The sequence below is a fragment of the Aspergillus vadensis genome (assembly GCF_003184925.1).
Source record: "Aspergillus vadensis CBS 113365 unplaced genomic scaffold BO88scaffold_5, whole genome shotgun sequence".
Lineage (NCBI taxonomy): Eukaryota > Fungi > Ascomycota > Eurotiomycetes > Eurotiales > Aspergillaceae > Aspergillus > Aspergillus vadensis.
The window spans coordinates 594,287-615,451 of record NW_020292043.1 but is presented as its reverse complement, the minus strand read 5'-3'; the positions used below and the strand labels follow the sequence as shown (position 1 = coordinate 615,451).

Here is a 21,165-nt window from a genome sequence, read left to right as displayed (position 1 = left end):
GTCTCGGGGCAATTTCCCCGCTGGTCTCATGCTACATAATTAGTAAACCAAAGGGATCATGTTCCATCTTTCCCGCACAGACTCCACGCCGAATTTTCGCATATACCACTGCCTGGTGTTCGCAGCGGTGACGCCCAAGTTGACAACGACAAATACGAGAGCGGACAACAGCGACTTGTTTACGACCTCACCCTTGGGCGCACTCAACAGAGCCAGCGAGAGATATATCACACACTCTGCTGTATAATGCGGACAGATAATCCCGCGGAAAATGGGGTGAGTGGGCAGGGTATACTTCTTCAGAGAGAAGAGATAATGGTGGCAGTCGTGCTGGACGCCTGATGCAATCAAGAAAAGAGGGATGCAGACAAAGGTGCGGAGAGACGGAGCTATCGTAACCTTGACGTCGTCGAGAGTCAATTTATGAGACAGCAGGGCTCCTAGATGCGATCAGTGGGGTTCCGTACACTAGCCTGTCAGTCGGAGTGGTACCTGCTCCTTCAATCCATAAGGCAACGGATACTACTAGGTAAAATGCAAGGCCTACGAGCCAGTGAACAAACCACATTCTCGAGGCCGAAGGCTTGGCAAAGGCTTTGCACTCATATAGCCGCCTTGCACCCTGGATGAGCATGAGCGCCCAGCACAACAAGACTTGCTGTATCGACATGGACTGTTGCATATGTTCCGGACTGATTCTGGTTGCAAAGGCGTGGAACACAGCACCCTGACACAGAAGCTGCGCAGCCCAGAAGACCGAAGCCAGAACGGAGGCAATGTAGAATTGTGTGAAGTAGCTGTGAGGGACTGTCAAGGCGGCAGCATAGTCAAGAGCGCGGGCTGCCGGAGAGGAGTCCGGGGACGCCGGGGGTGAGGACTGCGAGTCGGCCGTCGAGGTTGTACGAGCGCCATAAGGAATGAAGCGTGAGTGAAGCGAATCTGGCAAGATGCTGACGGAGAGGATCTAGGTATATTCTGGGTTTAGTTTTGATGCAGGGTCATTTCGCAACGTCGTCTGCTTCGAATTTGGAATGGTAACATATCGGTGCATACCGTGCAGGATGCCAAAAGAAAAAAGGCTCGAAGGGCGTCGATGGCGTCAATGTGCGTGGAGGAAAGAGCTGTATCCACCAGGTTGAAGGGAAGCTCCATTGCGACCGGAGTCCGCCGCCAATGCGGAGTAGGACTTTTGCAGCGGAGGAAGGAGAAGGGGGGGGGAGGGGAGCGAACAGCTAATGGCCACACCAGTTCCGCCGGCTCCTATAATTGGTGACAGAGAGTCTAGACAACAGGAGAGAAGCTGGAGAAGATGCGAGAGAAAGGCAAAGAGAGCGAGCTGCGCCCCGGGCCGGATGGTATCATGGCCCCGGGCGAGGGAGAGGAGGCTCTGGTAAAGTGGTAATATTACGGTTACAAAGGGTAGAGGCTGTCATGATGATGCGACACGTTCAAAAGGCTCGAGATGTGGAGAATAAAAACCACCGAAACCACTCCACAGCCAAGGGGATGAGCGAGATGAGCAGTCATAAATCATAAACAGGCCCTCCCCGTCCGAGTAGGAATCGGCGTGTGTTTGATCCACCAGGGTCTCGTGAGAAGGAAGCAGCTTGCGAGCTAGACCCGAGACTAGAGCGGCCTCTTCATCTCCTGCAATAAACAGACCTCCCAAATAATCGGGTCATCGGAGGTCCGGAGGGAGGAGAGGACTTGAGGAGCTTCAATTCTCCTCCTCCGTCCGGTGTGTGTGTATGTGTGTATGCGTGTGTACTACCTCAGCATACTCGGTATTTAAAATAGGGATTGATTTGGATCAATCCAACATTCCGGATCACCGGACAGCTTGACTCTTTCACTCCTTCACCACAACATGACCCCCCTTTTTGTCCCAAAGGACTCGGACGATCCATGGACGGGGGTTGAGGTAGTAAAAAGTCACCCATGCAACGCAAACCAAAAAGACCGCCCACCACCATTAATTACCACCACAACAAGCTACACTACTAAACTAACATAACAGCAACAGCAACAACAACAGCAGCAGCAAAGAGGAAGGGGGGGCAAAGCGGGGCGATAAGCTGGAAGCAACCTTTGCGATGACTGGTCTCAGCCGAGGATGGGAGGAGATCTGCTGTTGCCCAGTGGGTCGCGCTCTTTTTTTTTTGCAGAACCCTTCTAGGCTGAAAACAGCAAGAACCGGGTCGCTCGGCCATCAATAATTGGCCAGACCAGGGGACGAGCTGATGCCTAGCCTGATAGCCTACGCAGCTTCCAAGTGAAATGACCCAATGGCGACGAGAATGGGGAGGGGACTGCCCATCTGCCAATCTGCCACTAAACTGGCACTGACTGCCATTTGACTGGCTCCCCCGTCCCGTCACTTTCCTTTTCCTTCGATTCTGTGGTCCCCCCCTCCTTCCTCCGTCTCCTCCGTTCCAGAGCCCGAGTTTCAGACGCAAGAGTGAGTGACCCGACCAAAAAAAAGTAAAAATGAAAAGAAGGAAAAAAAAAGTGGGCGCTATGCAGTCAGCTCCGGCCGGCGAAGGAGAGGAGAACCAAGAGAGAAAGAAGAAAAGAGATGAATAGGGAAAATCAGTTAGATCTTTTTTCCGCCACATCGTTCCTCGACAGAGTCACTGGTCTTGACCGCCCATCCCCGCCCGCTTTTGGGCCTTCTCGCAGGATACTAACTAACTAAAAACTGTGTACTAATCATTTGAGTTTCTGGATCTGGGTCGCGCGAGTCGACGCATTCGACCCTCAGGCAGAACCGACCAGCAAGGCCAACAAGGCCAGCAGGCAAAGAGCAGGCTTTCCTCCGGTCGGTCGGGTCGCTTCAATCACGGCTGCAGCTGGACTTGTCCGTCGGAGGTGGGATTGGATGGATGGTGACTGGCGTTGCCCCCCCCGCTGTACGTAAGGATCAAGGAAGGTAAGTCAGTCTGGTCAGCAGTAGCTGAACTGGTCTCCATCCATTCCATCTTTCCAAGGTGTCATAGTTGCAACTAGTACCTGGTTATAGGGTAGATACATCCCGTCTGCGTCCGTATTCAGCCTGCGGAAACGGCAGTGTGGTAATAATCAACACTGACCTACCCTCTTCTGCTCCCTGACTGCCCATCATTTGCCGTTTCATGGGGTTCGAATAAACGTAAGTACTTTACTTGGCGGGTCACGAATTGTCACATCCCCAGCTATCTATTTATCGGATTTATTCAATTTAATCCACACTTTCCACAGGCCACAGTAGCAGCAAGAAGCAGCAGCAGCAGCAGCAGCAGCAGCAACAGAACAGCAGCCCACCCCTCAATTTCACGAAATGAATTTCAATACCCTGAATTTCTGTACCGTACTTGGTCAGACTGGGGGACTATCTATGACTAACCAACTAGCGAAAGGCATTTGCTCCGCCGGTGGCCAAATGGCAAGGCCCCCGGTGGTAAGTTTCCCGGGGCGAATACTAACTATGACCACTATGACCACGACGACTCGAACGATGAACTAACGATCTGTTGATTTCTTCTGCTTGCTGCTGCTTTGGCTGTTGCTGCTGCTGCTGGCTGCGGCGGCGGCGGATGACTCCTAGCAATCATCATTCATCCCTCGGGGTCGTCGTTTCCACCCCAATGCGTGATTAGTCTATTAACTACGGGAGCACTACTATTATTACTGTTATCATCATGATTATGATTATTTGGCCTTGACTGTTGTTATTGTTGTTGTCTAACTGCGGCTGCTTCTGTTGTTGTCATTTAGGATCATATTATTTTTCTTATTCGTATTCTTATTTCTCCAGTTCCTCTTTCTTTTAGTCACAATTATTTCCATAACAACTTCTGATTATTCTGAATCCCTATTTTTCCTTTTACCCTTTTTTGTTGCTAGTTCGCCCTCCGGATCCTCTAGAAATCTTCACTAACCACCCACTAAGACCCAACTAACTTCACGGACGGCGAACTACTCCTACCGCCCTGGTCCTGCTACCAACTTCCACTACGGGACCGCCATTACCTGGTAATTTCGCCCATCCCAGTGCCCGTCGGCCGTTTCAACTTCTCCCATCTTCTTTCATCTTTTCTTTCTTCCACTATTTCTGTCCTCTCGACTTACTTCTTCTTCCCCCCCTTCCAACTCTCCCATCCAAACCATCCGCTTAGTTTCTTAACTCTTATTTTCTTCCCCTCTTCTTCCTCCCCTCCCTCCCCTCTTTCTCCTTCATCTTGTCCGATTAATTACTACTTCGATTCCTCTTACACCTCCCGACCGAATTCCCTACTACTTGCCATCCTGTCGCTACCCTCTCTCTTGACTTCACCACCAACCTTGACCTTTCTCTGGCCCCTCTCGCCACTCTTCAATCGATCCGACTGTTCACCCTTCTGGCTCTCGCTCACTACCACCCCGATCTTTCTTTTCGTCCGGTGAAAGGAAATAAGCTGTCACTTCTTATTTACGTTCAGCGTGGTCGAGCACCAGCTTCCGCGCGCAACTGCTGGTGTTTCTGACCACGGGTCTTCAAGTCCGCCACGGCCCCCGAAAATGACGAGCAGAACCCCCAGAAATCGAGTGCTACCGCTATGAGTGATGTTGAGGCTGTCTCCTCCCTGCCAGCTTCCCTGGATGCCGGACAAAGCGCTTTTGCTGTCAAGGTGAACCACCAGTCTACCTTGGGTCATCCACCTTCCAAGAGGACCACTCCCCCGGTTGCTCAGGATGTGGATGCTCCCGCTAAAGAGGTAGATCCTGCTGTCGGGGACGGCGATGGGCCACCGAGCCCCAAGGCTGACTCGGAGGCAGAAACCATAATTCAATCGGGCCGCGAATCTCTGTCGCCTGAGAAGAGACGGAAGTTCATAAAACATGAACCGAAACGACGTGATGATGCAAATGACCATGCTGATGCCGCAGAGAGCGATCTTCCTCCTAATGATTTGCAAGTGAGAAAGCGGAAATCGGCGGACGATGATGATGATGTGCCCAGTGAACGCGACCGTCCGGTGCGCCCGGCCAGCCCTCAGCGGAGGGCCGGCTCGCCACCTGCCCCCATAGTCAAGATTGAGAAGACCGAGGAACCCCAGACGGTACCCAGTCGAGTCGAATCGTCCCATCCGATCACATCCGCCCCCCGAACGTCAAGGAAGCGCAGCTTCAGCGAGAGTGTCGACGGGGAGGCGGATGCTCGTCGAAATGCACGTCAACATCACTCGGCAGCCCCCCGCGACCGGGAGCGACGAGATTTGAATGGGATTTCTCTCCCTCGCCCTACACCGAACGATCGATCTGTCTCACCAGTTCGTTCTCATAAGCGGACAGCATCCGGTCCTCAGCTCAGCAGCGATCTGCAACGAAAGAGGAAGGCACCCACCCCGCTCATCTCTGGGGTGCCCAGGCAGAGTTCCGAAGACAGACAGTCCGTCTCCTCATCTACCAGCGGGTCTCCCTTGCCCAGTGCGTATGTACGGAAGGTTGCGTCTGTGGATGGTGCTTCGGCGTCTCCCGCCCGGCCTATGGGGCACAAGAAACAGCGAGATCAAAATGGTCGGACGCGACTTGCACGTGCCTGTGCCGCCCAGGAGTTGGAGGTAGCCATGGCTCGACATGCCGAACGACCGGAGGATCTCAATGTTGCTGACAATGCGGGAAATACACCACTACAAATCGCTGCTCTGGAAGGTTGTGCGTCCATTGTCAAGTTCTTGCTAGAGGCTGGCTGTGAGGTGGAGACTAGGAACATCGACAGGGACACGCCGCTGATAGATGCCGTTGAGAACGGGCATCTTGATGTTGTCAAGCTCTTGCTTCAGGCCGGTGCAAACCCCCGCGCAGTCAATGCTGAAGGCGACGAGCCCAGCGATCTGATTCCTTCAGACTCGGAGGAGTACGACGAGATCCGGCGCGTGATCGAGGAAGCAAAGGCGAACCCACGCCCGAGTCGTCGCTCAGAAGAGCAAACAGGATCTGGGAATAGGGAAACGTCCTCCCGTCGGGTTGCGATCAATAGTCCACGTGAATCGCCACCGGTCAGTGGACAACGAAGTCCGCCTTATGCTGGTATCACGAGCAAAAGGAAGAGTGTCAGGAGCGAGGCTACTCGCAATGATCTACTGTGGACCAAGGCTACACCAGAGAATCTACAAGCATTCGCTGCCAAGGGCGATATCGCTGGAGTTGCCAACATTCTTAATGTCGGGCAAAGGGCGGATCCTGAGTCTATGATCGCCGCAGCCAAAGGTGGTCACGATGAAGTGTTGTCCCTCCTACTTGGCATGGGCGATGCAGATCCGGATCCGGATCCTGTACCGGGCGGCTCTCAAAAGCCGGGATACAACACCCCTATGTTGGCAGCGATTGGCCGAGGCAACCTTCCCGTGATCAAACTGCTCCTTGCTCAACCAAGTTTCAATCCGACTCGCCGTCTTCACAAGGACCGTACCTACTTCGAACTGTCTCGGGAGCGCAGGGCTGATAATTGGGAGGAAGAATACGATCTTCTGCGTGATGCATACGACGACTATATCCGGACAAAGAAGCAGCGCAAAGCCGAATTTTCATCTCCACGACGAGTGCGTGAAAGGGAGAAGGAAGGCAAGCGAACCGGCCGCAGAGAATCACCGTCCCCGGGAGGTCGGCCTAGGAAAGCAATGGCGAGCCCTGGCCGTCGAGATTCGTCTAAAGATGCACTTTCGAAGGAGCGCCGGAGAGAAGCTATGGCTCATGGAAAGGAAAAATCCAGTGCACCTCGACCAAAACTTGCCCATGTTGGAACAGGCGACCAGGACGCGTCGCGTTCGGAACCGGCTCGGTTCAAGGGATCTTCTGCGAGGGACGGCGAATCTAGTCGTGGCGATGAAGCGCCCAAGAGGAGACGCTTAATTGCCGGACGGCCCCCAGACCGTGATAGGAGAGTCCCTAGTTTACCTCCGTCCGAACCCATCTCGGGGAGAGATGAGAATACCAAGACGCGCCCCGACCCTTCCGAATCCGCTACTTCCAGACCTGGACCGCCGCATTTGAAACGCGGACGCAGCAGTGTTAGTCCCGATCGACCGCGATCCCGTGACACCGATGCCGAACGGCACCCGCGCGATACCCAGAAGAAGAAACGACGTGTGCTGTCGGAGGATGGCACACCTAACATTACCAATGGAGGTGTGAAGAAGAGCCATCCAACCTCGGAAGATCTCAAGACTCCTGCCCGTCATAAGGATGACACCCAGGCCCTAGAGCCTAAACGGGAACGATCGAGGGAACCTGACGTTTCGTCGAGGGCAGCAGAGAAGAACCCCGTGAAGGAGGAGCAGGAGAAGGTCGATACTCAAGGGTTAGAAGATATCCCCATGGAGGACTCAACAAACACCGTGGAGGCTGAAGCTAAAGCCAAAGCTGAAGCTAAAGCTAAGGCTGAAGTTAAAGCTAAGGCGGAAGCCAAAGCCAAGGCTGAAGCCGAAGCTCAAGCCCAAGCTCAGGCCCAAGCCGAAGCCGAAGCGGAAGCGCGTCGGCAGAAAGAAGCCGAAAAAGCTGCAGCAGAGCGACGCGCAGAAGAAGAACGTTTAGCGGCAGAAGCGGAGAAGGCTCGCGTAGAAGAGGAAGAGCGGGTAGCGCGCGAGGCTCGTATTGCCCAGGAGAAGGCTGCAGAGGAAGAGCGCAAGCGGATCGAGGCGGAGCAACGGCGGATTAAGCAAGCCGAGGACGAGCGCCAGAGGCGCCTCGAACAAGAAAGGCAGCGCCTTGCTAAACTGCGCAGGGAGCAGGAAGAGCAGGAACAACGCCGGCGAGACGCCCTCCCCAGTCGACTCAGAGCTGCAGCAAATCTCGTGGGCTCGAATGATCCACTGGCGAAGAGTCATGCATGGCTCAAGAAATTCATGCCAGTGGTGACTGCTGAAACGAAGCAGCTTGATCCATCCTGCGGACCGGCGGTGGCTGAGGAGAAATGGGTTCCGAATTACCTCGTCGCACCATTGCTGGCGACGAATGATCTTCAGTTATCTCAATATGCCACATGGGAGAAGCGCAAAGCGACACCTACGCAACGCATGAACTTGTGGCGTGTCACACGAAGGATGCTGGTTCAAGCGGAAGAGACGGAGTTTCTTAGCTCGTCCTTCGAACAGATCATGCAAAAAGACTGCGAAGCACGACCCAAATACTTCGAGATGGAACATGTATTTTGGGTTAAGGTATGTTGATACTGACAAACCAATTGCTTGAGCACGCGCTGACGTATCTAGCTGTCTGATTTCATGGATCTCGTTCCCCACATACCGCACCTTCATGGGTTGGACATACAGTTTCTGAAGATGCACATTGATCAGGAGCCCAAGCCGCAGCCCGTGCTTGAGCTGCCGCAGGCTAATGGACATATATCTGGGACGCCGATCGAGGAGGCGCCCGGGCTTTTGGCAGGAAATGGGTTGACTAACGGCTATGGACACAGCCGGCCTAGTACATACGTCTAATTGTTTGTGCTTCAGCGTTCTTTTAGCTTGACGCTAGCCTGTACAGGTGAAATTCTTGATGTATGACTATGATACCTGATGTGAGACGTTGGATAAACAGTCTTGGATTTCGTAGCAATACTCGTAGCGATGTTCTGCATATGTGTAGTATATGAGTACCGCAGTATCGCAGTATACATACACATCACGTGACATACAAACAACCTTAACCTTATTGTCAATCACGTGATCATGACTAATGCGTAGGGCACACATTTAGCGAGAAAGTAGCCCAAAATTGCGCGCACCACAGGCCGAGCACCACCACCTACTAGTCTATACAAGAACAAACTACCTCGACTCTTTGAGGATAATCCGACATCTCGTCATACAACACAATCATCAAAATGGTGCGCCTCCCCCCCTATACCAGCTACCTTCCCACCAACACACCACGATCAATGAATCAATCAATCAATGAACTAACCAAAGTATATATATGTTATAGTCGGACGGAGAAGAGACCCAATCCAACCCCGTTGTCGCCGCCGATGAGGTCGAGGTTTCGGCCGACGCTGGCGCCGGTGGCCAGATGTCCGTCCTGGATGCCCTGAAGGGAGTTCTCCGTATCTCTCTCATCCACGACGGACTTGCCCGTGGTCTGCGCGAGGCCGCTAAGGCCCTGGACCGTCGTCAGGCTCACATGTGTGTCCTGAACGAGGGCTGCGAGGAGGAGGCCTACAAGAAGCTTGTTGTGGCTCTTTGCTCCGAGCACAAGATCCCCCTGATCAAGGTCCCTGATGGAAAGATGCTTGGCGAGTGGGTTGGTCTTTGTAAGTCTTACCTTAATCAATCCCCTTGGGGATGTGATGTGATATTATAGGGTTGAAAGAGGGGGCGAATGCTAATGCGAATGGTTGTATTTAGGCCAGCTCGACCGTGAGGGTAACGCCCGCAAGGTCGTCAACTGCTCTTGCGTCGTCGTTAAGGACTGGGGTGAGGAGTCTCAGGAGCGCTCTGTCCTCCTTAACTACTTCCAGACTGAGCAGTAAATTGCTCGCCTCATTTCATTATATTGAAGTGATGTCTGGGTGATGGTAGTAGGGGTTTCCACACTTTTTTTTTTTACCCCCTTGAGTGGTGTGGTTTGGTCGATGGTGGGGTCCGCGGGGATTTTATGTGTCTAGTGGTGGTAAAGGGATATCTTGGGGTGGGGAAAGGACGGGGTTTGTGAATTTGGTTTTACGGGCTGCTGGGCTTTTCTCTCTCGGGTGTGCGTGCTGCTGCTACTGCTGCGCGTGTCTCTTGCTATCTGCATATTATCCCACCTGTTTTGTTGTATCTAGCTACGATTTGGGTGTTTCACTTTGTGATAGCGTGGATCAAGCAATCGACGGATCATGGTACTCTACTTTTTCTCTTTCTGGGTGTAGATGCACAATGTGTAGATTGGTATAAGGTAATTGGGTAATATTTGCACAATTTGACATGAATGCTGATACTGGTATAAGAACACCCGGCTATGCAAACATCGTCCCGTCCAACGCCATGATAAAAGCAGCGCCCCAAGATTAGCAGTTTACATATGACATATGTGACAGACAGCTGTACCGTGCTGTTTTTGAGGTTAGCGGAACCCGTACGAGGGACGCACCATTTTCTTCGACTCTGGTTTCAGTGACAGCTGTTGGTATGGCGAGCTGCCTGGGTCGTAGTATAACCCTTCGATATGTCCAGTCTGCCGGTTTAGTGAGATATAGTAGAATCCCGAAATCGTCAGTCCTTGTCGGGAGTCGGTGGGCGTGATGAAACAGCGTTCTATAGACTCTTATTAGCATGGCCTTACAGCTTCTGTTTATCAAACTCACCCTTCCATCTCATCAGTATCCACTGCTTGGATAACTGCTCTGTTACCCACTTCCGACTGACAAGTTTCCGCGTCATTTCCTCGTCGCTCAGATTCTTGAATGGCTGCAACTCCCGCCAATATGTACTGTCAATCTCCGCATCTGCTTTGAAGTTCTTTGTTTCGAGCGTATGTTTGTTAAAATCGATTATCTCTCCCTCCAGATATGTGACGATATGTGCATCATGCGCCGGGGTGGTTTTGTCCGGTATGTTGTATGCCTCCATGGTCCCCGACAGCGTCATTTCGTCCGGGTTGATACTATGTATGGTGACCTTGACTGGCCAGTTCTCGTCCTTACCACCTCCGAGGTGGTAAATATTATTGGCCAGGTACCGTCGTCCTGTTGTGGTATATACACTGATGCGACTGTTGTCACTCCCATTGACAATCATGGGATCCTGGGATGCCGACGGACTGAGCCCTCGTGCGAAAAGCGAGCTCGCACTGCTGGCAGCCCGCTGCGACCCCGAAAAGACCATACCCGGACGAAGCCATGAACTTTCCGGCGGCGGCGCTATCGAACTGATATCGAGGATAAAGTCATCCTCGTTCCCGTTGAGGAAATCAGTATGTACAAACCCCCCTGCGGCCGCTGACGTGAGGCTTTCCTCAAACGAGGTTGAATACCGCAGGCGATCCAGATATAGGATGGTCTCCTTCAACCGTGGATTCGGAGGGTTGTCTATGTGTAACTGTCGGTGAGCGCTTATCCGAGCGCGTAAGTCGTTGTGCGTCAAATATCGTTGCGACTCGCCCCGGGCGCTGGGAAGGAAGCGATATGCTCGTGAGGCCGATGGAGGGCCTGGCCGCTCTCGACTCTCATCCGAATCCTGGGAGGCTCGTTCCCGCTCTAACAAATAGTCGTGAAGCGCCCGCGCGCGTGTCCGCGAACCCCGCTGTTGGCGTCGCACTGACTGTAAGAAAGCCTCTGTTGTCGAAAGAGCCGGGTCGCTTTGGCGATTGGCACTGCTATCAGACGGTTCATCTGGTAATGTTGGGGGGCTTCGACCAGCGGCATCCCGGCGCGCGTGGCGACGAGCAGCCGCGTAGCGATCGGAGAATCGGCCGAACCATGAGATGGTGTTACTGTCGTGAAGCGGCTCGTAGCCTACATCATCGTCATCGTCATCGGAGGCCGGAGCCCAGCCGTATACTGAGCGTGAATTTGACATCTGACCTTCGTAGTTGGGTAGATTGGTCGAGTTGGGGTTGCCGGAGGCGTCGCGTTGACGGCGCACGATGGGAATGCGGCGGTTGATTTCGATGCGCAAGTGGGACGGATCATCCAGCTCCATGGGCTCTAGATCGAAATCAGACGCGATTTGCTGTCGACGTCGGCGCTGGCGACTGAGTGAAGAAGTCGAGTCTGGTGGGGAGCGCACACGAGATCGGAGAAAGCTCACGTTATCATCATGAGCGTCATCGGACACGGCTGCGGGGAGCGAGGGAACAGGCAAGGAGAGCGCGGTCAAAGGCCGAAACGAAGAAGCGGAAGACGACTGAGCGGGGGGATCCTGTGATAGAGGAGAGAAGGTTAGGGTGGAAACTCATCTATCGATGGCATCAACCGAGAAGGCAAGGCACGTCACAACATCGGCTTGGTACCTCAATCCCACGGTCTGCGCAGAGTCAAAGTGGCGACCGTCCCGAGGTACGGGCTACACAGGAACAATGGACATGGATGGAGAGAGAGAACGAATAGTTAAAACTTACAGAAGGCGAGTTGACGGGGGGCATGATCTGAGTAAAAGCAACAGGTGTAGATCGAGTGGCGGCGGAGAGGCAGTCCGCCAGGGAGGAAGATGGACGATGGGAGATCGCATCCACCAGGAGGCGATCCAAGGAGAGAGACGAAATCCCCTTTCAAATAGCAGCTCAAATCAAGGAGCTGGAGCGAGTAAAACATAAATTCCCGACCGTTGGAAGGGTATAATCGACGAGCGGCGATGCCGAAGCAGCAGAATGTGAGGAAGAAGTTGAGGTTTTTGACTTGCAGGAAGTTCGATTCCAAAGCAAATCCAAAAGCCGCCGAGTCACTGGATTGCCTAATCGGGCACCCCTCGCCGACTTGTCCTTTGCCTTCTTCCTTTACTTTCTCTCACAATCTTCTCGGGAGACTTCATGCCTTATACCGGCTATCTTCTCCCATCGCTGTGTATTTCTCCTTGACATCATCACCATTTCTTATACACGATGGGGTTCATCCGTTCCATCCTCCAACGCTGGGTTCTGTACCTGGAACACAACCCCGGATGTGCCCCATACTTATACTCCACTAGTCCATGTAGATATCTACAACAATCATCACGCTACGCACTATATTTCCAACCAAGGGGAAGTCCTGCACAGCCATCTCATCCATCTTAGCAAAACATGCAAGGGATTCTCATCGAACTCCACTCTTGAATACCTCACGCCCCGGAATTATGTGAACTAATGCAGGATGACAGCGTCCGTCTATAAGCCGAGTCCACTATGGCTTTAACGGTGCGTTTCATGCCAAAGCCAATCTCATCTCATTCCTGGGCATCCTGCATGGTCTGGTCTTGGGCCGATCGGATGCCGTGTCGCCAAGTTGCACCATTGCGAGACCCATTTATCCATCCATACTCTCCGTGATGGAGCCATGTCGGTAATTCGGCCTGGTAGACGGAGCAACTCCGATTGCCCTTCACGATCATAAATATCACTTATTGTCTCAGTGCGTCTTCTACGTTATGTATCCTGCCAGCTTACCAGGAGAACGACTCATTCTCTCAACCGGCAAATATAGTCACTCGCCAGCATGGTCAAGATCAAGTCCATCGAGTACTTCCGCGTCCCTCCCCGTTGGCTCTTCGTCAAGATCGTCGATGAAGATGGCCAATGCGGTTGGGGTGAAAGTACTCTAGAAGGCCATACCGAGGCCGTCGAAGGTACATTAAATGCTCTCTGCAAGCGGTTCCAAGGTTACGAAGCCGAGTACATATCCACCCTCCCTGCTGGGCAAGGCATGCAACTAATCTCGAGTGATCAGTGACATCGAACACATATGGCAAATGGCCTGGCGTCTGGGTTTTTACCGCGGAGGCCCGGTCTTTATGTCCGCCATTTCAGGAATTGACATCGCACTCTGGGATCTAAAGGGCCGTCGCCTTGGCGTCCCCATCTACCAGCTCCTTGGAGGCAAAGTCCGGAACAAACTGTCCGTCTACGCATGGATCGGAGGAGACCGGCCCTCCGATGTCGAAGCAGCCGGGAAAGCTCGTCTCGCGCAAGGCTTCAAAGCCATCAAGATGAATGCCACCGAGGACATCAACTGGCTCGATTCCCCTCGGGCGTTGGACTCCTCCGTACAACGGCTGAAAACCGTCAAAGCACTCGGCTTAGACGCAGCCCTCGACTTCCACGGCCGCCTCCACAAACCAATGGCCAAACAGCTCGCCAAAGCCCTGGAACCGCACCGCCCTCTTTTCCTGGAGGAGCCGCTCCTCTCTGAACACCCCGAAGCCATCAAGCAGCTATCGGATCAAGTGTCTTGCCCCATCGCCCTCGGCGAACGTCTCTACAGTCGCTGGGACGTGAAACGCTTCCTGGAAGACGCGAGCGTGGACATTCTTCAGCCCGATATCGCTCATTGTGGAGGTATCTCCGAGCTACGACGCATAGCTTCCATGGCCGAAACGTACGATGTTGCAATTGCCCCGCATTGTCCCCTGGGATCCATCGCTTTGGCGGCGTGTATGCAGGTGGACTTGGCGACTCCCAATTTTGTTATCCAGGAGATGAGTCTGGGGATGCACTATAATACGGAAGCGGGTGAATATGATATTACTAGCTACGTCAAGGATCCTAGTGTGTTTACCGTTAAGGATGGATACGTGGATGCTCTGACGGCGCCGGGACTGGGAATTGACGTGAATGAAGAGCTAGTCAGGCAGTTGGCGGTAAATTCCGAACCCTGGGCACCTAAGGAATTCTTTGGCCCTGATGGAGGGATCCGGGAGTGGTAGTTGGCTGAAATTTCTTTAGTGTATCTAGCCTAGCGTGAATGGATAGTGTTGACCTATACGACAGCATGATGAAACGGGCTATGCAGTATTTCTGTTCGTCTAAAAAGTCTATGTACTATTCATTGAGGAGCATTTCTCAATAGTCTATCATCAAAGGTCGCCTCCAAAGGAAGAAAGTTCCTGCATGGCACATGTCGCAGAAACATCATTAGGCCTTCCTTGCCGCATTGCACTGATCCGCCCGTTTGATGCAGTCATTGATCATATTCCAGAACGCATCCAAATCCACACCACGGGGAATGCAAACCGCGTTAGGGTTCGCCTCAACTACAGACCGACCCAGCGAGCCCACCAGCGCAATGTCAGTTCCATGGAGTCCGTCCGTAATGACATTGACGGAGAAGCGCTCTCCGCCGCGGTCGTCGAATTTCAGGACCTGGTCGGGGTGACTCTTCGCGTAGGCAGGGTTCAAGGTCGACAGGATGACCGCCACAGCAAGGGGGTCGTGCAGGGGAGGACCAGTGGAAAGACCGAAGACGGTTTCGTAAGTATTGGCGAAGAAGATCAGGAGCTCGTATAGCATCTGACGCAGGGTAGTGGGCTCGACGGAGGCATCGTCCACGCCGTGGCGGACGAGGTTCCGGACGCTCTGGTCGGCAAGGACTTGGTGGGTGAGGTCGAGAGTGATCAGGGTGGTCTTGGATGCAACGACTGGGTCGCTGAAGATGGCTTGGGAGGCTTCGGGGTCACACTGGTTTTATATAGTGTTAGTAATGGTAGATACAGGTCAGTCTCTTGAGAGAGTGTGGCTCTGGGAGATAGTAGTATAGGGGACATACGTAGATGTTGAACTCAGCAAGAGGCGTTACGTTGCCAATTCTGTTTTCTTGACCTTCGAGTCTGCTCATGGGAGCGTCGGTGAATCCTTCACCAACACCTCCACCCATGATGGTCAGACCGGCAATGTGCTCCGCAACCTCGGGGAAAGTCGCGAACAACAGGGCAACGTTGGTCAGGGTGCCGGTTGCAACAACCCATGGTGTACCCTTGGGGTGCGCCATGAGGGCATCCCGCATGGCCAGAATGGGGTTCTTATCTGTGATCGGGGCCGTCGAGGCCTTGGGCAGGAGGTCGGTACCGTCCAGACCAGAGTCACCTACATTTCGCAAAGGTTATTCTCAGGGGCTTCTGCTTTAGTGAAAGCACAATCATGCGCAATGCTTACCGTGGATATTGGGCGCATGGAGAGCAGGTCTGCAGAATGGCTTCTTGCTTCCGGGGTACACGGGGATCTCTGGCCGGCCGATGGCCTCCAAGACCCGAGTGGCATTGATAGTGGTGTTCTCCAGGGAGGCATTGCCGTGAATGGTGGTAATACCGAGAAGCTTCAGCGCGGGATGGTGTGCAGCAAGAAGGATGGCGAAAGCATCCTATATATGGACCCAAACTCCTGAGTGGTTAACCTTGTATACCATGTGTTGATTTTCTCTGAGTCATGAATTATACTCACATCGTGGCCTGAATGCTTGTTAGCGTAGCTACACTTGGATGGAAAAGAAGTACCTACCCGGATCACAGTCCAGCCACAGGGGAATCGGCGTGTCCACTGAGGAAGCCATTGTATAGCGCTACCAAAAGATATAAAGAAACAAAAAAAGGAGAAAGAGGGGACGCCGAGATGACAGAGAAAAGCGATTGCGGGGATTGCAGACAGATAAGAAAACCCCGTGTCGATAAGCCTTATCGGCGGGCACGGGTCCAAATCAGCCCTAAGCCCTACCTTCCCGATACGGCAGGGACAGAGCGTCATCCCTCCAAGTCCGTCGCAGTTGCCGCGGCTTGCTGCTCTTGCTTCCCCTGCCTGATGGCATTCTCACCGGGAGCGCTATTCTCTCCGACTACTTGATTCCTCATATCTGCACTGTACATACTAGTTATCACAACGGTCTACTCTTTTCGCTCCCGTGTTGCCTGCTTTCCTGCGATGAGATGACCAGCGACCCTCTCCGCCCGGGCCTCCATCCGCTGTCGCATCTCAAAGCTGGCCCAACGACCTCCAGCTCGAAGTCGACGGCTGTGCCTTCGTCTCCAACTCTGCAGACTTTTGCCCAAACTCCGACGCGCCCGCAGCCAGTCAAACATGCCAGTCGAGAGGATCCAGTTAATGCGACGAGCGACAAGGCGACCATTGCTCTAATTCGACGCGTCCTATGTCCTCAAGCTGGTAACCATGGGGGTGCCACTACTCCTCAGCCTCCGGAAGATCTGTTGCCTCCACTTACGAGCTCGAATGAGGTAGATCGCCAGCTCTATGCGCTTATTGCCATCATCGTCAAGGAGTTTGTGTACACTTGGTACTCAAAGATCACATCGGATCAGGTGCTCGTGAGCGAACTCCTTCAGGTCATTGCACACTGCACCCGCGCTCTTGAGCAGAGGTTGCGCGAGACCGATGTTGCGCAGCTTTTTCTTGATGAGATTCCTGCTCTCGTTGAGAAGCACATTACATGTAAGACCTTGCGTCCTGTCCGACGTCCAGGGAGAGGTACATGAGCTGACCGCGGCCTTGGTTGTCCATAGCATATAGACTAGCGAAGCAGCAATCAGAACAGTCTTCGATATCTCCTCCGCTCCGCGAGCTTTATCATGCTCTGAACCCGCATCCGGGCCTCTCACCGATTCCCGACCCATCAGACGCTCAAGCTGTTGCGCAGCAAAGAGAAAATGAATCAATCTATCGACAACTATTGGTTCACGGCATGTTAGCGGTGCTACTTCCCACGGAGGACCTGGAAAATGCTTCTCTGCGGACTCTGCTCGGCGACATCCTGGCAGATCTTGTGCTGGGCAACGCAGTGGCCGGGAAAATCAGCGAGGGATGGTTCTTGTGGGACAGTATCACGAAGGTGGTGGACAGGGTAGGGCGCAATGAACAGGAGGAGGATGCAGTAACTGCAACGATGCGGCAGCGATCCAGACTTCACAAGTACGGTCTCCTCTCTCAAGAAGCGTTCACGGATGGTCATTCGTCGTCCCAAGTCCAGGTGCCAGTTCCCGACTGGATCTGGCAAGCGCTACAATATGCCTACTTGATCTACGTGACTTTACGTTTCATTGTGATCGGCCTGTTTCGCGTTGCATCCGCTCCTCCGGTTACTGCGTCCCTGACACCATGCCCTCCAACCAGCGACGCGGACGGACCCCCCTCGTACGCAACCCCCAAGAAGCGCCCGGTGCTGGACTACCGATTGTATGGCATGGTCTCGCAAGTGATGGATGTGCCGCAGCGGATGCCTTGGCTGTGTGGAATGCTCGCACTGATCCAATATCTGATCCTGGCCGGTCCAGGTAGATTGGGTGATACAGATAGTGTTCTTGATAGGTGAGTCGCACATCCCGATTTGAAATGTCCCAAACCCTCCCCCCCTCCATCATCACTCGCAAGCAATCTCCTACAGGCTACGGATGGCCGTTGGATTCAGATGGGTGTTTCGAAGCGCGAGACGGCGCGACCCTTAGGGGCATGTGGTCTCCCAACTGTGGAGAAGCGGTACGGTTGGATCTCCGAACCATGATCTACACAGGCGGCGGCGACCGGTGTGTTTGCGAGAGTGATGGTCAGAGAGGATGATGGTGTGCAGTGGTCGAGAAGCAAGCCATTGGAGTAAAGACGGCGGGCCAGCAGGAGTATGCAGGTGGGATGCGCATTGCGCGCATGCTGCAACGATCACTTGATCGCCTGGTGGATGGCAGCCCCCGCCCGCCCTCGTCCTCTCGACTCTCATTCGTCCAGCCCCTGGTCGTCTCGTCATTACCGACTGTGACCGGCGCGTACTGTTTTCTTACCAGACGGGTACCGTCTGTTACATGACACCGGACTCTCGTCTGGCTTGCCAGTTCTGCAGACATCAAATTTCCAGTTGATTAAACTGCTTGCTAGCATGTTGGACGGGCGGGCTGGCTGGCTGGCTGGCTGTGCCCCCTCCTCCTCCCCCCCGGGGGTTAGAAAGGAGGAGCTTTGACATCCTCTGGTCATGCCATCCGGGACTGGGGTGCCTTCGGACATACCGAACTGCTACTTACTTTCTAAATTGCTCTTCCGTTGGACCTGGTTTGGTCTGCAATTCTGCTGCCGTCTGTCAACGGGTCTGTCAATTTGGGCCGTGGGCTGGCCCGGCCCTTCCGTCCCGTCCAGCTCCAGCTCTCTTACTTTGTGCCGTGCACAACCTGGTCGGAGGGGCAGTCAAACAATGATCGCGGCATCGATCGCACAAAGATTCAGAGGGTGGGAACTGCAACGAAAAAAGCAATTTTCGCACTACCGGCTAGTCGACCACCTCCTTCGAAGTTAAATCGAGCGAAGACCGCCTATCCCTGCCCCTGGAAATGGGTGTAGTCGAGGTCCTGGCCCACGGACCGACGCTAATGGGCCTTCAAAATGAATCATGACGATCAGGCACCTATTGGTTGAGCGAAACGGTTTTATGACTTGGGGAATTGCATGGATAGGCAGAATCTCGTCCTGTTCTCCATTTTCAAGCCAATCAATCACCTAGTTCGCCCCCATTTATTTTTTTTTCTTTCTGAGATGGAATCCCGGCCATGACTCGCCGGGGCCCTATGGTGCGTTCAGACACGCTTCCGGAGGGCGCCCAGGTTGGGTTTCCCCCGAACAACGCCTGAATCGTCATCTTTCTCTGCTCCGTTGCTGGACGGATGAACGAATCCGAGGCGCTTATGCTCTCAGTCCGCGACCTTGTCGTCATCTTCACCACTGGTAGCATCTCCATTCGCACCAATGGCTGGCCCAAGCTCCTGTACTGCCCCCCTAGCCAAGCAGATCCCTCTTCTAGTGCTACTGGACTTGCTCACTTTATCGGAGTGTGGCCGTCATTACTATCCTGATGGGGCAAACCGCTTCTCCGCAGTCTGAGATTCTGTCAAGTGTCAACTGTTACCTCGGGGCTATCGCGGACCTCCCCGTGTGATTCGACTGTTGACTCCTTCTGTTTCCCCTTCGGGATGATTGCCTTACCTTGAACCTAATTATCGTTTTTCCACTTCATTTTCATTGTTCAAAAAAAATTTTTTTTTTCTTTTTTCTTACGTTTTTCTATTCTCCACTAGGTTCCTTCACGAGACCATCCGCGATCATGTCCTTACCCCCGCCCTGTTTCCAAACCTGCTTCTTGCGACTAGGGCCGCGCTCTTCCCTTTGAACGCCCGGCCAGCGTCCGCAGCGGCAGATGGTCGCGCCGCGGCCTCGGCGCCGCAGCTGTCCGTGCAGCCTCCAGCATCTCCTATAGTGAAAGGGTCTGTTAACGATGCCGCTGGCGCAAGTGACGCTTGCAGTAGCGTTTCCTCGTCTGGTGTCTCCGCGACAGCGCCCTTATCGCCGGATCCGCGGCCTTCCACGCCCGACGTCGCTTCTATCAAGCGACGCTGTGCGGCCAGCATTCTCTCCCGGCTTCCTCGCCCAATCGCACGTCGTTTCTTCGGTGTCCCGTCTGTTCCTATCGAGCACAACCCGCCGTCCCGACGCCCAGGGCGACTGAATAGCTCCGACGAGCCTGAATCGCCCTGGCTCGACTCTTCCCAAGCGTCATCCACGGTCTCACCCGCAGATTGCGGCCACGAGGAGTCACTCCTACTCGCTGCCGTTGAGGAGGTTCTCGACCTCTTTGCCGATGATTATTGCAACAAGCATTTAATATATTCCATCATAGAAGCCATTCTCACAAAGCTCCTTCCGGAGTTGTCTGAGCGCAGCATCGCCGAGCTAATGGAGGACAGGGGGGTACCCCTGGCATCTAACTTGACTCCGCCTACCCATGCGGGCTCATAGACGGCGTACAGTGTACGCGGAGCGCTACATCGAGATATTCCCTTCCCCTAGGATAGTAATGTTAATGATACCAATATCGCATAATAACCCTTCTTTCAGGGTCAATTCTTGCTGAAATCCCGTAGGCAAGTGGTGCTTAAGCCACTCATATAAGCGGTATGTAACCCTCCATCACCACGTGCCCAAGCTGTGGTGGCTTCTGGTGGCAACTAGGGCGTGTCACCAGAAAGATGTGGGCCCAGATTAAGTGGAAGTAAACATTTCCTTTAGCTCAACTCTCATGCATGCCCCAGAATACAGGCGTTGCAAAGAGGTCTTTTTCTTTCTTTTCTCGACCCCACCCGCCAATGGCATGGATCCAAAGGCAGTCACGTAGTAGTAGCAATACACCAATGGGCATGATGAGAAATCACCAAAAAGAGCGACAGCATAGTAGATAGGTACTTAGTAGTAGTATGATACGTAATGGTTACAAACACATGCCGGTATGAACAGACAGACAGACAGACCAAGTACCAGGATGGTACAAATATGCCATCTTGCCTGGGCCGAACGTCAAAAAAGAAACGAGGCAAACCTGCAGAAGAGTCAACGAATGAGAAGGCCTCCCGATCTAGGCGTGCTAGCCGTGGGGAGGGGGAAGCCCCGGTTGCTGGCAGGCCGAAGAAGGACCTGACAGGGTCCCTTATGGATGGGTGCCTTATCTGTCGAATCAGACCAGCTCATCTCCCCAGAGACAGCGCATAAAGGACCGGGGGAGGATCAAACAAGGTATTAGTTGGTGGGAATAGCGCAGAATGCGGTGTGAAAAAAAAATAATAATCACTAAAGCAAGGACAAATAAGAGAGAAGAGAAGTAAAGAGGGAAAGGAAAAAAGAAAAGCCACACAATTAGTCTGGATACCGTATGATCACGGGTCTTCCAGGTTGTTTGCCAGTTGAATTTACCCCGGCTGGCAGCCCTATCAACGCATATCAGGTTAA

General features: G+C 53.4%; 7 protein-coding genes across 7 annotated transcripts; 4 read left to right on the top strand and 3 right to left on the bottom strand.

The window, feature by feature from the left end:
• Positions 1-9: 9 nt before the first annotated feature.
• On the bottom strand, positions 10-1,576 carry BO88DRAFT_234153 (putative 3-oxo-5-alpha-steroid 4-dehydrogenase). The gene is made up of 3 exons (XM_025702083.1): positions 1,054-1,576; positions 493-964; positions 10-440 (listed from the first exon to the last, which is right to left on the bottom strand). The coding sequence occupies exons 1-3, from the start codon at positions 1,150-1,152 to the stop codon at positions 40-42; spliced, it is 972 nt and encodes a 323-aa protein (XP_025565355.1). The 5' UTR covers positions 1,153-1,576; the 3' UTR covers positions 10-39.
• Positions 1,577-4,574: 2,998 nt separating this feature from the next.
• Positions 4,575-8,456, top strand: BO88DRAFT_334314 (putative histone deacetylase complex subunit (Hos4); the record flags this gene model as incomplete). Its single annotated transcript, XM_025702798.1, has 2 exons — positions 4,575-8,177; positions 8,229-8,456. The coding sequence occupies 2 exons, from the start codon at positions 4,575-4,577 to the stop codon at positions 8,454-8,456; spliced, it is 3,831 nt and encodes a 1,276-aa protein (XP_025565354.1).
• A 286-nt stretch (positions 8,457-8,742) lies between these two features.
• Positions 8,743-9,882, top strand: BO88DRAFT_234197 (40S ribosomal protein eS12). The gene is made up of 3 exons (XM_025702084.1): positions 8,743-8,845; positions 8,944-9,268; positions 9,363-9,882. Exons 1-3 carry the CDS (start codon positions 8,843-8,845, stop codon positions 9,485-9,487), a joined length of 453 nt encoding a protein of 150 aa, XP_025565353.1. The 5' UTR covers positions 8,743-8,842; the 3' UTR covers positions 9,488-9,882.
• A 180-nt stretch (positions 9,883-10,062) lies between these two features.
• BO88DRAFT_423430 (GID4/VID24 family protein) lies at positions 10,063-12,081 on the bottom strand (the record flags this gene model as incomplete). The annotated part of the gene is made up of 3 exons (XM_025708647.1): positions 10,063-10,253; positions 10,304-11,843; positions 12,058-12,081. The coding sequence occupies 3 exons, from the start codon at positions 12,079-12,081 to the stop codon at positions 10,063-10,065; spliced, it is 1,755 nt and encodes a 584-aa protein (XP_025565352.1).
• A 1,272-nt stretch (positions 12,082-13,353) lies between these two features.
• On the top strand, positions 13,354-14,606 carry BO88DRAFT_402916 (mandelate racemase/muconate lactonizing enzyme family protein). The gene has a single exon (XM_025706228.1). It carries the CDS (start codon positions 13,383-13,385, stop codon positions 14,334-14,336), a length of 954 nt encoding a protein of 317 aa, XP_025565351.1. The 5' UTR covers positions 13,354-13,382; the 3' UTR covers positions 14,337-14,606.
• BO88DRAFT_402914 (uridine-cytidine N-ribohydrolase) lies at positions 14,410-16,026 on the bottom strand. Its single transcript, XM_025706227.1, has 5 exons — positions 15,904-16,026; positions 15,847-15,854; positions 15,562-15,766; positions 15,176-15,492; positions 14,410-15,087 (listed from the first exon to the last, which is right to left on the bottom strand). The coding sequence occupies exons 1-5, from the start codon at positions 15,953-15,955 to the stop codon at positions 14,545-14,547; spliced, it is 1,125 nt and encodes a 374-aa protein (XP_025565350.1). The 5' UTR covers positions 15,956-16,026; the 3' UTR covers positions 14,410-14,544.
• A 299-nt stretch (positions 16,027-16,325) lies between these two features.
• On the top strand, positions 16,326-20,261 carry BO88DRAFT_442152 (PXA domain-containing protein; the record flags this gene model as incomplete). Its single annotated transcript, XM_025709931.1, has 7 exons — positions 16,326-16,845; positions 17,031-17,718; positions 17,882-17,886; positions 17,978-18,135; positions 18,580-18,728; positions 19,068-19,217; positions 19,464-20,261. The coding sequence occupies 7 exons, from the start codon at positions 16,326-16,328 to the stop codon at positions 20,179-20,181; spliced, it is 2,388 nt and encodes a 795-aa protein (XP_025565349.1). The 3' UTR covers positions 20,182-20,261.
• Between the last annotated feature and the right edge of the window lie 904 nt (positions 20,262-21,165).